General features: G+C 30.4%; 1 protein-coding gene across 1 annotated transcript in view; it reads right to left on the reverse strand.

Annotated features, from left to right (window-relative positions):
- Positions 1-1,728: 1,728 nt before the first annotated feature.
- LOC114326373 (probable inactive peptidyl-prolyl cis-trans isomerase-like 6) overlaps positions 1,729-18,175 on the reverse strand; it is a 63,910-nt gene continuing 47,463 nt past the window's right edge. Inside the window, exons 6-7 of the mRNA XM_050641630.1 lie at positions 12,241-12,593; positions 1,729-1,875 (exon numbers count right to left, since the gene is read on the reverse strand). Of these exons, the coding sequence (XP_050497587.1) occupies positions 1,748-1,875; positions 12,241-12,593 (481 nt within the window). The 3' untranslated portion in view covers positions 1,729-1,747. The remainder of the gene's footprint in view (positions 1,876-12,240; positions 12,594-18,175) is intronic.

Here is an 18,175-nt window from a genome sequence, read left to right on the forward strand (position 1 = left end):
TGGACCACATATACTACACATATAAAGGTTCAAATTTAGATACGAGGCCTTCTCAGTTTTGGTTCCTTTTACAAAAATGGCGGGCATTCAAAATGACGACTATACATATGTGACTAATAGCACGATAACTTTTGAACGAAATGTCAGATTTCAACCAAATTTGGTATATAGGTTTTTTTTTATGAATAATATCGAGGTCTTGAACCGGAAGAATCGGTTTACCAGAATTTGTGTTTTTACTGTTTTTTTTTATGTAATATGTTGTTTTTTTTTTTCAATTCCTTCACCCTGTATATATAAATTTTTCAAAAAGGTAATAACGCCATTGAAAAGAGTGTAAATATATTTTTTAGGAAATATTTTGAACTGTTCAGTTGTGTTAATTACCATTTAATAAATTCATAACGTATGTTCACATGTACCTATGGGCGGCAGATTCATTTTGAATGCCCGCCATTTTTGTAAAAGACTAAATCTGAGATGGCCTCATTTCTAAATTTGAATATTTGTATGTGTAGTATATGTGTGGTCCAAATTCTATGCTTCTACCATTAAATTCACAATAATTCTTATATTATTATTTGCACTTTTACGCTATTTTTAACGCCGGTATCACCTTTTTGAAAAATCAATATATACAGGGTGAAAGAATTGAAAAAGAAACAACATATTTTTACACAAAAAAAAACAGTAAAAACACAAATTCTGATAAACCGATTCTTCCGGTTCAAGACCTCGATATTATTCATCAAAAAAAAGAACCTATATACCAAATTTGGTTGAAATCTGGTATCTCGTTCAAAAGTTATCGTGCTATTAGTCACATCTGCACAGTCGCCATTTTGAATGCCCGCCATTTTTGTAAAAGGAACAAAAACTGAGATGGCCTCGTATCTAAATTGGACTTATATATGTGTAGTATATGTGGTCCAAATTATATGCTTCTACCATTAAATGCACAGTAATTCTTATAATATTTGCACGAATCTGCCTCATATAGGTACATGTGAAGATACGTTTTGCACTTAATAAATGGTAATTAACATAACTAAAAAGTTACAAATATTTCCTAAAAAATATTTTTACGCTCTTTTTAATGGCCGTATTAACTATTTGAAAAATTAATACATACAGGGTAAAATAATTGAAAAAAACAACATATTTTTACATAAAAACCAGGAAACACAACTTCTGGTAAACCGATTCATCCGGTTCAAGTCCTCGATCTTATACATCAAAAAAGAACCTATATACCAAATTTGGTTGAAATCTGATGTCTCTTCAAAAGTTATCGTGCTATTAGTCACACATGTATAGTTGCCATTTTGAATCCCCGCCATTTTTGTAAAAGGCAAAATCTGAGATGGCCTCCTATCTAAATTTGAACCTTTATATGTGTAGTATATGTAGTCCAAATGATATGCTTCTATCATTAAATGCACAATTCTTATAATATTTGCACGAATCTGCCGCACTATATGGTGTCTTACGCAAAATGTATTGTATGCAATTTCTGGTGAATTCACCAAACTTTAAAAGTAGAAACAGGAGCGAGTCCACCAAATGTTTAAATATTTAATTTACAGATTTACGTCGTTTATTTTTTTATTCTGGTTCTATGAATATGTAAAAGATTTTTTATACTTCGCTAAAAGTATTTATTAAAGAACTTAGTAAGTAAAATTAATTGCTAAGATTTTGTGATATGAAAATAAATATAAAAAAGGAAATATTTTATATTTTAATTTTATAAAGTGGTATCACTAACTCCGGGCATATTACAATCTTTAAGAATTTTGTAAAAGTCTGGTGGTGTCTGTATTTGATCTTGATCCAATGGTGACCATTGCTGTATACTAAGGGTTGAAGGGTAACCTAAAAATAATAATAATAAATTGTCTACTTAAATACTTGTAAATACTTTTATGGATATATTTCTCTTATTTGAAGTTAATGCTAGAGAGCCAAAGAAAAATCATCTAAATATACTTACTAAGTAGTAAAAAATGAGAGAAAACTAGAAGCGTTTTAAGATTATGTGTTCCTTGACTCCATTTTTATTTAAAACTCTAATAGACTAAGAGCCGTTTAGAAAAAAATTGAAAATTTGATAATCATTTTAGACACCTTAAGAGTCTTAACTTAAATATTTAGTCCAGGAACCAAAGCTTTTCACCTCGCAATTTTTACAGAATGGATCGATTTGCTTGAAAATTTGAGAATTAGTAGTGGATAGTCAAAGGATCAAAATCTATATGATGCTGAAAGGCGCTTTTACCATGGGGGTGGTTGCCACCCCATCTCGGAGGTGGAAATTTTTTATTATATTTTGACCACAAAAGTTGATAAAAACATTCATTCTAACCAAAAAATGTTCTATACATTTTTTTGATAAAATTGATAGTTTCCGATTTATTCGATATCGAAATTGTTAGTTTTATATTGAAAAAATCGATGTTTTTCGATATACTCATTTAACTCATTTTTGCCGTAGAAAAAATTTTTTAAACCCAAGTTCTTGGGAATTAAATAACCTACAATTTCATATTTAAACATTTTTTCGTATCTCTAATTATATTATATCTTTCTATTCTGAAGAAAATGACATTTTTTACCAAACTACAAAAATTCGTTATTCGCTTTTAACTCCATTTTTTTTTTAAACTAATCATTCTAAGCCACTCAAACTTCTAGAATCTATTTATAATACATAAATAAAGAATAATGAATAAGGCCAATGACTAAAAGCACCGCTAACTTACATTATTATGCTTCCAATTGGATTTCTCTTTTTTTTTATTTGATATTGATATTGATTTCTTAACCGTAACTTTTTTATTTTTTATTTTAGAAAGATTGGTAAAAAAGAATTTTGTAGGTTTTTACAAGATCTAGAAGTCTATTAATCTTAAATCTTTTTAAAATCCTCAGTCGCAAAAAGAAGTGACTTTGAAAGGGTTGGTAAAGGTGGTTTTTAAATGCTATTACAAGTTTTAATTATAAATAGCTCACTCAATTTTTGCCGTAGAAAATATTTTTGCAAACCAGGTTAAATAAGCTACAATTCCATATTTAAACATTTTTTCGTATCTCTGATGCTAATCTTTCTACTCTGAAGAAAAGGCCATTTCTTTCCAAACTACAAAAATTCGTTATTCGCTTTAACTCTATTTTTTTAAAAACTAATCATTCTGAGCCGGTCAAACTTCTAGAACCTATTAATAATACATAAATAAAGAAGACCAAATAAGGTTAATGACTAATTTTAATTAGGGTGGTGATTAGGGGGTCGCTTCCGATCACTTTTTCGCTGAAAAAAATAGGGACTGATATTCTTTTCATTATAATTCACTTAATTTTTGAGCTAGAGACTTTTTTTATATCTGGATATAGATATTTTTAAATACTTTTAATTAGTTTGAACAAGTTATCCTCGAAAAATGCGTAGTTTTCCCTTCTTTTGACTTTGAAACTACAATATTTAGCATTTGACAAAGAAGAGCTAACATATAATAAAGTATAGCTCGATTACTATTGGTCTTAAAGAAAATAAAAAAAAGGTTTTGTTTATTTTTTCAAAAGGTACATTTTTGTTAATTAAAGTTGTTTTGATAAAACGAAAACTTTTGGAGTTATTAGCAGAAAACGTATTAAAAACATTGATTTTTTCGATATAAAACTAACACTTTCGATGGCGAATAAATCGAAAACTATTAATTTTATCAAAAACATGTATAGAACTTTTTTACTTAGAATGAATGTTTTTACCAACTTTTGCGGTCAAAATATGATAAAAAAAATTTCCACCCCGGGATGGGGTGGCAACCACCCCCATTGCAAAAACGCCTTTTGGCATGATATAGATTTTGATCCTTGGACTATCCACTACTTATTCTCAAATTTTCATGCAAATCGACCATTCTGTAAAAATTGCGAGGTTTTGTAAAAGCGCCTTTCGGCATGATATAGATTTTGATCCTTGGACTATCCACTACTTATTCTCAAATTTTCATGCAAATCGATCTATTCTGTAAAAATTGCGAGGTTTTGTCCTATTTTAAGCTTCATTACTTGGACTAATTAGAACCTAAAAGAAAACGTATGAGCACTATGCCGTCAATTTTCAGTGACACATGGGCCGATGCGATGGTGGAAAATCAAACTTTCCACTTAGACCGGATAAATAGGTAAATTAAAGGGTACCTTCAGTTAAGATAGGCAACATGACATCACTCCCAGAATTCATTTTTTTTACATTCTTGTACCTAATTAAAACATAAGACTCAATTTTGACCCACCATACCCCTTTCCCTCCGCCATTATCAAAAATGACATTTTTTCGTTTTTATATTTCTTAAGTGAGATGTAATCAATTTTAAGATTTCAAAAAATTAGTACGCATAGTTGAAGCTTTTACAAAACATTTCTGACCCGACCACACAATTTTAAGATTTTTGTCAGCTTCGTTTGGCTTCATTTGGTTTTGTTCATAGTAAACTTTTATTTTATCTAGTGATCTTTAAAGTTTGCCCTCCACCAAATGATCTTCTTTCTACAACGATAACTGTGTTATCTGCGTATATGAATTATTTTGTTTTATGACGTAGAGGAAAGTAACCAAATATGGAATAGTGCCCTACTATGGAATTCCTTGATTTCTCCGAAAATATAAGTTGGAAGCGCACTACAAGACCATCCTCTATTTTAGTCGCTCTCTTTATTATCGTATTCACACGTCTGGGTCAGATGCGCGAACGATACGTGTCTGGCAGGCGCGTTTTGTTTAATCGTCTCGCAGAAAATTTCAAAGGTAAATATATTCAACGAGTATTATTGGTTATTATGCATAAATACAGACTTGTTATGCTATTGCTTATATCAATAGTACCTTTATTTTGATATTTTATGACCTTCTGTAATTAAAACATTACGACTTGAAAAAATGTTGATACTAGTTTGAACTAATGTACAAATCCAAATATGGACAGTCGTCGGTGCCTAATTATGGAATAGTGGATTAAGTGTAAGTGGGCTCATTATGATTGTGCTGGTCCCGAGTTTCATACATTGATATGCGATGTCTGCAAGTGAATTAAGCTACTTCTTTCATTTTTCACAATTTTCTTATTTAAATTTATTTGATCTCAGATGTTTATGTCTATTTTTGTTATTGATATGTTGGTTTATGCCTATATTCCATATATGGGTACCTATTCCATATTTGGTTACTCATTTGGGATTCTGTTTTTTGTTCGATTTCTTTTTTTGTTAATTAAGATATTTAATAGAAGGCTTTTAATTACTACATAAAAATGTATGACTGATGTGTCATAATATTAAATTGTTTTCATTTCTATAAAGGTATTATTTTATATCCCAAAAAAATGGTATTCCATAATTGGCGACTTTCATCTAGTTATTGACTGAATTATCGGCCTTACATAATGACACTAAATTTTTGAAAAACCTACATAATGGCACTAATTATAGCAAAGTAAACTACGTATGTAAATAAATACGCAAATATTAAACATTTTAGAGTTTCGACGGCACACAAACACTAGGTCACAGTATTTCGACGAATTATTAAACAGTAAAGATACAGAAACAGATATGTAGGTATGATATCGGTGGCGCCCAAAATCCCGACAGCCAAATATTCCGACGGCCAAAACACCGACACGCCAGAATCCCGACATGCAACAATCCTCGCATAAGTAAAAATTCGGACCACCACATTTTAAATACTTATTGTTTCCTTTCCAAATGCAATACCATATAATATTATAGAGTATTAAAATTGAAAAATTATTACTTACTAATAAGTACGGGATGGTACGGGTACTAATTATTATGTATTTGAAAAGCCAAAATTATTTAAACACTTCATTTTATAATATAAAAGCTATACTTACTGAAATGGAAGGTTGTAAGTGACATTATAATATATATTATATGAAAGTAAACTTGAATTAAGGATTTGATTATACATATATCTACACTCACCGGCACGAAAAACGGGCACCCCAAAAAATGGGTCATTTTTAATGTCCCGTATCTCCTAAACCTGTTGTCCGATTTAAGTAATTTTTAATTTAATCTGGAGCTTTAACCAAACAAAACATAAGCAACATACTTCTACCAGTAACCGATATAGATAATATCAGTAAAAACCATTGCAAACAAAATTGGCAACGTGTATATAACCAAAGTACAACGGGAATAAATTTTAGAAATTGCCAGCCACTAATTCCCAATGAGAGATGGTTTAAACAAGAATCAAATAGGCTATTTATAAAAACAATAAACAGAATGAGGTCAAATCACGCACTAACCCCAGCATACAAACACAGCATAGGTATCAGTGATAACCCATATTGCGCCTGTGGTGGAATGGGAGATCTACAGCACCTCATATTGGAGTGTGGACTGTACAGACAAAATATTAAAGTAATGTATGAAAAGTTAATTGATCTAAATTGTCCTTTACCTGTCAATTTAAACGAAATTCTTTTTCCAAAAAATAAGCAGACGTTACAATGTCTTTACGAATATGTAACGTCCTGTAAATTTAAATTTTAAATAGGCTTAGATAATAAAATTATAAAATTGTAAAAATATCACACAAAATTGAAAAATGTATCCATTAATATAGTATAACACTCTGTACATTTAGATAATAAGTAGGCTTAGATGTTAACTTAAAATTGTTATTGTAATACCATACAAAAAAACACAAATAGTCTGGCTAATTGGCTCCGTTAAAGCCATTAATAAAAAAAAAAAGTAATTTTTTAATAGTTTTGTTCTAGCATCAGTTTCAAACGGTTTGAAACCATCAGCGAATAGTGGACAAGCGCGAGTAGAGGGGGTAGCACGGTAGCACTGGTGACTGTATTATGTTTTCTCACTGATCAACTGTTTGCTGACGGTTTTTGACTAGTTTGACTGTTTGCTAGAACAAACCTAATATGTTATTATTCTTTAGCCTCATTCTTTAACAATATCGCTGTAGGAATATTGTTACTAGACACGTACATTTTCATTGTATACCGGGTGTACCAATCAAACTGGGTTTTTTTCTCAATTTTCACAACACCCTGTGGAATATTCTAGCTTTTACAGAATATTGAAATTAAAACCCAACTATAGCCCCAGGTTTCCTTAACATTCAGTTTTTTATTCATTCGCTTATGTTGGATAATAAAAAAGTTAGGGACTTTAACGACTAGCGATGTTCTTTATAAATACAGGATGTTTCTAAATAAGTGCGACAAACATTAAGGGGTAATTCTGCATGAAAAAATTATGACCGTTTGCTTAATAAGCCTATGTCCGCAAATGCTTCGTTTCCGAGATACGGGATGTTGAGTTTTGTCTTACAAACTGACGATATATTTATTGCTCTAAAACCGGTTGAGATATGTAAATGAAATTTGGTAGGTTTTAAGAGGTAGTTATTCCGCATTTTTTGACATACAATTACGAATTTATATTCACCATTGGCGTGCATACGGGTCATATTACCCGCATGGACGCCAATGGTAAATATAAAACTTTTAATTGTATGTCAAAAAGTGCGCAATAACTACTTCTTAAAACCTATCTACCAAATTTAATCTAAATATATCTCAACCGGTTTTAGAGAAATAAATAAGTCGTTAGTTTGTAAGAAACAAATCAACCCCGTATCTCGGAAACGAAGCATTTGCGGACATAGGTTTATCAAGCAAACGGTCATTATTTGTTCATGCAGGATTACCACTTAAAGTTTGTCGCACTTATTTAGAAACACCCTGTATTAATAAAGAACATGGCTAGTTGTTAAAGTCCCTAACTTTTTTATTATCCAACATAAGCGAATAAATAAAAAAACAAAATGTTAAGAAAACCTGGGGCTATAGTTGGGTTTTAATTTCAATATTTTATAAAGGCTAGAATATTCCACAGGGTGTTGTGAAAATTGAGAAAAAAACCAGTTTGATTGGTACACCCGATATACAATGAAAATTGACCTACCTATCAACAATAATATTACAGCGATATTGTTAAAGAATAGTGTTACAGGTTTAGGAGATAAGAGACATCAAAAATTACCCATTTTTTGGGGTGCCCGTTTTTCATACCGGTGAGTGTATTATTGGACTATACATATATTTGCAAAAAAAAATAATTTAATTCATATACCCATGTTAGACATTTTATATAGAAAATTAGTTTATATTAAATGGTAAAATACTTTTGTTTAGTAACAAAAAATAAAAAACAGATGGCCATAAACAAAAAACAAATAAATGTAATTATATGTTAAAAAGAAACTTATCAAACCTGCCGTGATTCTGGCCTGTCGGGATTTTGGCCTGTCGGGATTCTGGTGTGTCAGGATTTTGGCCGTCGGGATTTTGGCTGTCGGGATTTTGGCTGTCGGGATTTTGGGGTAGACCCGGGGTATATACATCAACGAATACAAGAACCAGAGCAACAGCGAACACAAGAAAAGACAGAGAAGGAAAAGTAATAGAAGTAATCTTCTTCTTCTCTAAGTGCCATCTTCGCGACGAAGGTTGGCAATCATCATGGCTATTTTGACCTTCGAGGCAGCTACTCTGAACAATTACCTTGAGCTGCAACCAAACCATTCTCTCAGGTTCTTCAACCAGGAAACGCGTCTCCTTCCTACGCTTCTCCTACCCTCTATTTTTCCTTGAATTATAAGTCTCAAGATGCTATATTTATATCTTTATTTTATTTTTTTTATTTTCTTTTATTGGCTTTTAGATTTCCCTGTCTGTGCCTATTCTCCTTAACACTTCTATATTAGTGACTCTATCTACCCATGAAATCCTTAACACTGTTCTAAATGTCCAGATTTCAAACGCGTTAAGTCAATTTATTGCATTTCGATTTAATGTCCATGATTCAGCTCCATAGTAAAATACACTGTGTACATAACATTTATTTAGTCTTATTCTGAGGGCCAATGTCGAATCTTTGCTGCATAAAATGTTTTTCATTTTCACGAAGTTGGCACGTGCAATAAAAGTAATAAGAAACCTAAAAATAATAAAAGCGAGTACCTGCAGGAATATTAAAAGTAGAGGGAGATATACTGTAATATAAAAATATAAGAAAACAAAAAAAAAATGCCAGAGCAATGGAACATAGCATTCATTTGCCCAATTCACAAGAAAGATGATAAACTATCTGGGAAAATTACATAGGAATCGTAGTAATCTAAGTATTTTTTAAAGTAGTATACAATGTCTGTGTAACTTGGAACCATATTATGGGAAACTTTTTTATTATCAGTTATACGAAAAAAAGTTATTCTTCATAAAGTGCTCTGAATGGTCTGAAACCTAAAATTCAATCATCAGATAAATTTTATCAACACTATACGAGGTATGTCAAAAAATATGAATTTCGCTCGAGAGGAATTACCTTTATATTTCACAATATCGAAAATTGTTATTAAGAAAAGTTGTTTGCAATTAAAAATTATGTTATAATATGAAATTACATTCTTCTTATTAATTTTTTTTTATTATTTTACCGTTATTATTAATTTTACGAAAAAAGTTATTTTGTATAAAAAGGTCTGCATCGTCTAACAACTAAGATGAAATTATAAGATATCAAATTTTATCAATTTTATACGAGGTATGTCAAAAATATGAATTTAGCTCAATAGTAATGTACCTTTATTTTTCACAATATTAAAAATTGTTATAATAAAAGTTGTTCGGAATTTAAAACTGTGTTTCAATATGCAATTACATATCCTTCTAATTAAAAAATAAAGGTTCTTTACTCTTAGCGAAATTCATATTTTCTGACATACCCCGTATAAAATTGAAAAAATTGGATATATTAGCATTGACTCTTAGTTTATAGACTATGAAGACCTTTTCACAAAGATTAACTTTTTTTTCGTAAAATTTACAATAACGGAGTTATCGTAATAAAATTGATGTTGGGTATCCGTAATTTGAAAAAAAATTTCAAACCTTTTTTTTTATTAGAATAATGTAATTGTATATTATAACATAATTTTTGATTCCAAACACCTTTTCTTAATAACAATTTTCGATATTCTGAAATACATATAAAGATGCTTTCCTCTTTAGCGAAATTCATATTTCTTGACATACCTCGTATACTGTTGATAAAATTTGATATCTGATGATTGAATTAAATGATTTTATTGAATGAATTGATGGTTTTAGACCATACAGAGCACTTTATGGAGAATAACTTTTTTTCATAAAATTAGCAATAAAAAAGTTTCTCATATGGTTTCAAGTTACGCAGACACACTGTATAAGCAGTTTTTTACAAATACAAAAGATAGATATCGAGCATAGTTATTAATTAAATCTTACCCAAGTACTTTCGCTTTCAGAGCATAATCAGAGACATTTCGTCAAAAAAAAGAAACTATCCAACACATCCCGGAATGTGGTAGACATTTACTTTAAAAATAATTGAGAAATAATAATATCTATAGATTTGGAAGAGAAAAAAAATCTTGAAAAGAAAGTTTTTGGTGGTATAAAGAAGACTAACGGGAGTAGCGCAGAATAAAAAGTCAGGAGCTAATGGAGATGAATGAGAGACTGAAGATAACACAGAAAATTAAGGCACAGAGAGTTAGATGGTTGGGACATGTTTTACGAATGCCAAAATAAATAAACTTACTAAGAGTTTTGCAGGGAGGAGAACAAGGGAAGGAACGAAGAGGGAGACCACAAAAGAAGTGGTTTGAGGCCATCCGGACTGACATATCCCATGTACCTATCTAATTAGTTAAAGTTTGAAAAACGTAAATCCAATTATTATTTTGTTCAAGAACACAGCAAAAGTTACTATTTTTGAGATTAATAAGTTTCTTAATTTAGGTTAAAACATTCACTCTTTCCGACAAGGTTCCGACAAATGATTTGGGCTAATTCTAAAATAATATCTTCTTTAATTTTTAATTTGCGCTTACCTATAACAAGGAGCGTCCTGATATTTTTAGGTTTTAATCATACATTTTTTACAGTTTTAATCATACATTTTTTTTATACAGAAATAAATCAAAACAAAACAAAATACCTAATATGCTCAAGAAAAAACCCAGTTAATATGATAAGCTTAAGTATCGGTGAATATGAATTTGAAAAGGTAGAACATTTTAAATATCTTGGAGTCTCAGTTAATGGAACTAATGATAGAAGTATCGAAATTAATGAAAGAATCCAGACAGGAAGCAGAACCTACTGGAAATACAGTACCTTCCTCGATAAGAAGCTTACTCAGAATACAAAACTGAAAATTTACAAAGCAGCAATTAGACCAGTAATCACATATGGTGCTGAAGTAATGTGTCTGACACAGAAAGAGGAAGAAAGATTGAGGATCCTAGAAAGAAAAATAATTCGGAGGATAGCAGGACCACTAAACTTAGGTAATAATGAATTTAGAAAACTAATGAACCACGAAGTAAGAGAACTTCTGAAAGGAGAAGACATCGTCAGATTTATCAAGGCACAGATACTCAGATGGATGAGACATATATAAAAGAAGGAATCCAGAAGCCGTTATCAAGAAAATTGCCAAATGGAGACCTGTATCAGGCAGACCACGAGGAAGACCCAAAACTAGATGGGAGGACCAGATAGTGGAGGACCTTAAGAAGATGGGAGTCAGAGAATGGGTAACCAGAAGCAAAAACAGGAACGAATGGAGGAAAATTGTAGAAGATGTCAAGTCACACAACCAATTGTAAAACGAAAATGTTAATGCGGATTGATTCACCGCGACAAACGAATCGGAAGAGCCCAAAGAGGGCGGCAATCACTCCGCTAGGAGTGTAGATGCCATGATGATGATGAATCATACATTAATTTTTAATAATTGGGATAAACGATTAAAACTTTATAGTATGACAACTATACGATATTTATATGCTAAATAAAAAAGAAATAAGAAATACCAAAGAAAGAGAAATTAATACTGTTCTGAAACAATTTCCTTGTGGCATTTTGATGCTATTTACTATTTTGTTGGTAATACGCCACAATTTTACTTTAAAATTAATGTTATTTGATGTTTCGATTTCCACTTCGGAAAGCGTTCTCAAATACAAAAACAATTCCCGAAGCGCAAATTGAAACGTCAAATTTTGATTTTAAAGTAAAATTGTGGCTTATTCACAACAAAAATAGTAAATTGCACAAAGAGAAATGAATCACTTACTTGCTTCTGATTCACCCATTAGTCTTGGCATCAGATAATCTGGCAAATTTGGATACTCCATGTTTATCGTCATATCAGTCTCCAAGCCATACAAGCCTTTCTTATACTTCGACATTGAAAATCTAGATGTGGTTGGTATCAAATTACAATCGTCTACTGCGTATAAATTGTCTTTAGAGAGCGACGGCAAGATACTTTGGAATTCTGGTCTTTCCATTGAGGTAAAGTAATCTGGAATTCCATCTAAGGTTACCTCTCCGCTCATAACAATAGTTATTGGTAAAGTTGGGGATTCATAGTAGGTGGGAACTTTCTCTATAGCTTTTAAGACTTCTTCTCCTTGTAGTAATTGACTAAAATGTTAATACCAATTATTAAACAGTGACACATAGGAGTTTGAAATATAGAGCTAAATGATTATTATTTATTTTTCTGAATAAACACATACAGGGTGATTGATTAGTGTGATAAAGCTCAGTAGGAACCCGATTTTTCACCCTTCGCTTCGATATCGATCATTCGCTATCTGTACACTCTACAGATACAGATAGCGAATGATGGATAACGAAGCAAAGGGTCAAAAATCGGGGTCCAGATCCGCTACAGTAATAAATAGCAATAACAGTTAATATCAAAAATTGTAGCCAACTTTGAGCATCACATTTCAAAATTAGTTAGAACGTTACAAGGTGTTCGATAACGTGGCAGACCAAACATATGTTTTTTTAAACATATGTTATGGAACACTCCATTGGAATTTTATTTTGTATTCGAAATCTTCTTAACTTCTGCATCACAAAAATATAAAGGTTTGTTATGATATACCTACAGGGTACTTGCAAAGTTATAACCAATTTTATATGAAAATCGTTACAGATTCAACTCCCTGTATAAATAAAAATAAGCACAATAACGATGGTTTATTGATGCCATATTTTTTTTATTTATTGTCAAAATTAAAAAAAATTATTGATATAGTCGGTTCGCTAAATTCAGACACAAGTGGCTAGTGATTTTAGTAAGTTATTTTGCCAATTTGGTAAAATTGGCAAAAAACTAATTAAATAGTTAATAATTACTAAATAGTTAGTAATTTTGCCAATTCTGGCAAAATTGACAAAAACAAAAAAAAATCAACTAAAATCATTAGCCAGTTGTGTCTGAGTTTAGCGAACCGACTATATTGCTAATTTTGTTTATATCAAATACAGGGTGAGTCAAAACTCAAATACATTATTTTCTCAGTAATTTTAAATGGAATACCTACCCTATATTTTATACCACTATTGGAAAGCACTATTACCGTACTTTAATTTTTATATAACATTCCCAACATGGCGTTCGCTGAATATGTCTATCCTTATTGGTTGCTTAGAAAATTGCAAAATAAATCATAAATTTTGAGTTTTTATAAATATTCATAACTTATGTAAAAATTAACTTAGAACCTTCTTATTACACGAATTGCTGAGAATTCTGGTGCTTACATTATATCTTAAATTTCAAAGCAATTGGTCAAATAATTTAAAAGTTATTTAATTTGTTTATCCCAAATTCAATTTTCTTTGCAAAGAAAATTATGAGGTTACAGTAAGACTTCTGACAGTTTATGGAAGAAGAATATTTATACTATTGCCTTATTAAAAAAAATGACAAAAAGTAATTTTAAACAGTGTAAAATTATTTTGCAAAAACACGTCGATTTTTTGCTTACTTATAAACAATTAGAATAACTTTTTAACCGTTACCCGTAGAAAAATTATTTTTTCATATTTGGAAAGACTGAATTTTTATACACATTTAGAAAGAAAACAATTGTCCTAGGACAATTAGGGACGAAGTTAGCCCCCCTTTTTTTAATTCGCATGTTTTTGCAAAAAAATTTTGCAGTATTTAGAATTATTTTTTGTCATTTTTTTTTAAATTAAATTAATAGTATAAATCTTCTTCTTTCATAAACTATCCAAAGTATTAGTGTAACTTCATCATTTTCTGACTTATAGCGTTGCAAAAAAATTAATTTGGGATAAACAAATTAAATAACTTTTAAACTATTTGACCAATTGCTTTGAAATTTAAAATATAATTTAAGCACCACAAGTCTCAGCAAGTCGTGTAATAAGAACGCTCTAAGTTAATTTTTACATAAAGTTATGAATATTTATAAAAACTCAAAATTTATGATTTATTTTGCAAATTTCTAAGCAACCAATAAGGATAGACATATTTAGCGAACGCCATATTGAAGTTTTTTATACGATATATGAGTTTCTCACTCTCAAATTTGTTTAAAATACTTAACTTTTTGGTTATAGACGAAAAAAGCGAAAATTTAGGGTTTTTTGATCTTCATTTGTTTATAACTATGTATATCATCAAAATCGGCTGCAGGAAACATATAGGTTATTATTATAGATGTCCATACTACTCAAAAAGTTTGGTTTCGGCCTGGAGGGGGTTGTGTCACCAACAAGATATTTTTTCCTTATTTCTCTGAACTACTTATTGTGTTCATGTTTTAATAAAATTAACGCGATTATTTCCGCGATTATTTCATTCATAGGAGATTCTGACCAATAGAAAGCTACAGAAATCTAAATTAAACTGATAATTTTTGATAATTTCCCGTCGTCAAGTATATTACGTCAGATGCCCTTCGTTGCTACGAAAAAATAGATTCAGTGACATTAATGACAATTAATGTTTTAAATATTATAAAAGTGATGACTTTCAACCGCCAAATATTTTATAACAACTGTGTGTTTAATTGTACTAATTTGTACTTACATAAATAAATTACAATAAAATTGTGGTTTTGAACAGTTTTATTCATGAAATAATCGCAACAAATTGCACTCGATCTCTAAAATTAATATACAATTTTAGAGCTCTTGTGCAATTACTACTGAGAATTCGATGAAATAAAATAATTTTGACATAACATTCGAAAGTCAAATCAGTAGACAATAGGTTTGTTCTAGCATCAGTTTCAAACGGTTTGAAACTATCAGCGAATAGTCGACCAGCGCGAGTAGAGGGGATAGCACTGATGACTGTATTATGTTCTCTCACTGACCAACTGTTTGCTGACGGTTTCTGACTAGTTTGACTGTTTACTAGAACAAACCTAATAACAGTGGTTTTGAATCGTCGTCATGGAAACCAAGATCGTCGTCATGCTAACCAATTATGCTGAAAGTTTGGTTTTGACAACCTTGTCAAAGAATTAATTTGTGTATGTATTTTCATATTAATTAAATTCATTGACTAAGATTTTTTAAAGACTCGTAGAAAAAATATTGTTCCTAACGATTGCAAAAAGTCTCTTTTCCGCACTCGACTGCTCGACTGCAAAAACTGCAGTCGCGTGCGGAAAAGTATGACTTTCTGCACTTGTTACGAAAATAACTATTGCAATCCAGCTTTCGCAAAAAAAATTCATTTTTTCAAAATGTTGCAGGACTGAAAATAAAGCAGATAGCAAATTAAAATTTTTATTACAAATAGAAGAATAAAGGAAAGTTGCCAATTATGGAACATCGTTTTGTTTTGGGGATATAAAATAATACCTTTATAGAAATGAAAACAATTTAATGTTATGACACATCAGTCATAAATTTTTATATAGTAATTAAAAGCTTTCGATTAAATATCTTTAACAAAAAAAAATCAAACAAAAAAACAAAATCCCAAATGAGTAACCAAATATGGAATAGGTACCCATATTTGGAATATAGGCATAAACCAACATATCAATAACAAAAATAGACATAAACATCTGAGATCAAATAAATTTAAATAAGCAAATTGTGAAAAATAAAAGAAGTAGCTTAATCACTTGCAGACATCACAGATCCATGTATGAAACTCTGGACCAGCACAATCATAATGAGCCCACTTACACTTAATCCACTATTCCATAATTAGGCACCAACGACTGTCCATATTTGGATTTGTACATTAATTCAAACTAGTATCAACATTTTTTCACGTGGTAATGTTTTAATTACAGAAGGTCATAAAATATCAAAATAAAGGTACTATTGATATACGCAATAGCATAACTAATCTGTATTCATGCATAATAACCAATAATATTCGTTGAATATATATTTACCTTTTTCTGCGAGGCGATAAAACAAAACGCGCCTGTCAGACACGTATCGTTCGCGCATCTGACACAGAGGTGTGAATACGATAATAAAGAGAGCGATTGAAATAGAGGATGGCCTTGTAGTGCGCTTCCAACTTATATTTTCGGAGAAATAAAGGAATTCCATATTAGGCCACTATTCCATATTTGGTTACTTTCCTCTACTGTACAATTTGCAATTTGCATAATTAAAATTGGTTAACTACCACGGCGTCAGGAATTTCTTTAAATAAACATTAATTTTTGGTGTTACGCGGAGGACAGCGGTGTTCGATTCACACAAGTTGATTTCCACCAAAATTTCTTCCAATCTTTATTTAATATATTATTTTCTTACTCTATATTTTGTTGTATGTTCATATTTTAATTCTACAAAAATCAAACTAACTTGATTATTGTTTGTGAAAAATTGTTTAAACAATTGCATATGTTTAAAAATAATACACTTTTATTTTCTTAGTTAAAATATATGAAGAAAGAAAGTTTTTGCTAAAAAAAGTGTTATTTGAAAGGATAGAGTATGTGTTTTTATTTTGCAATAAACAAATTTATTTATTTCGAAATGTAGGTACTAAAAATTAAAATTTATCAATCATTATTAAAGATCATTGGAATGTCCAATCCGAGCGAACGTATCCGCTGTCCAGCGCGTAGCACCAAAAATTAATGTTTATTTAAAAAATTTCTGACGCTGTGGTAGTTAACCCATTTTAATTTTACAAATTGCAAATGAAAGGTACAGTATTCTTTTATACGTAAAAAAATTTAACTTGCTGTCTGCTCTATTTTCAGTGCTGCAACATTTTGAAAAAATGAATTTTTTTGCTAAAGCTGGATTGCAAAATTTATTTTGCAAAATCTATTAAACCTATCTTAATGAAATTTACAGTATTGTTTTATCATATCATAATGTTTTTCTGGGTAAAATATGAAGATCCCAAGTGTAACATGAATGGTTGAAGAACGTAAAATGGGAATACTTGTTTTTTTATGATTTTTTCGAAATTATTGCTATTTTGCAACAAGGGCGACAATTTTTAAAATTATCAGTTAATCCTATATTGTAGGAAATTTAATTATGCAACTTTTATGTCGGTGCAACTTTTCTCGAAAATGAATACTTTTAAAGTTATAATCAAAAAACCAGGAAAACAATCGAATTTTTCCTTAATTTTTTGACATTTTTATTATTTAAACAATGTTCCGGACCTTTTTGAGTGGGAGGATAACTTAAATATTATTATAAGCATTATTTTCAAGCAATTTCTGAAAAAAAAAATATAAGTCACCTCTCAACATCCAAATGTACTAATATTTTTACAGATGCGCCCTGATCTAGTACTTTATAAGCTTGTAGACAAAATTAAAATTGTCTATTGATCATACTTATATGTATACCTAGCATGTCAATTTGAAAAGGTACCACCCTCTCATTGTCCCTATAGAAAATCTAAAATTATGCAAAAACACGTCAAATTTATTTGTGAGGGAGACATTTTGTAGGTACATAAGTTTTCAATTAAATTACATCAACCCTCTAGCGGGGGCGGACACAACCACCCAAAATCTTTAATGGAAAGGGGATTTGAGTGATATTTCGTTTTAACGGTGAATCAACTACCTTTTCAAAAATACCTCATACATTATATTTCTTTTCAGTACTTTTGGAAAAATCTTGAACCAATAGTACTCCAAAAAAATGTTGCAGTTCTGAACTCGATATTTAATATTTTTACGGTTTTACTTGATTTTTACAAAACTACTAAAAAAATACTCAAAGGT

The sequence above is a fragment of the Diabrotica virgifera genome, chromosome 1 (assembly GCF_917563875.1).
Source record: "Diabrotica virgifera virgifera chromosome 1, PGI_DIABVI_V3a".
Classification (NCBI taxonomy): domain Eukaryota; kingdom Metazoa; phylum Arthropoda; class Insecta; order Coleoptera; family Chrysomelidae; genus Diabrotica; species Diabrotica virgifera.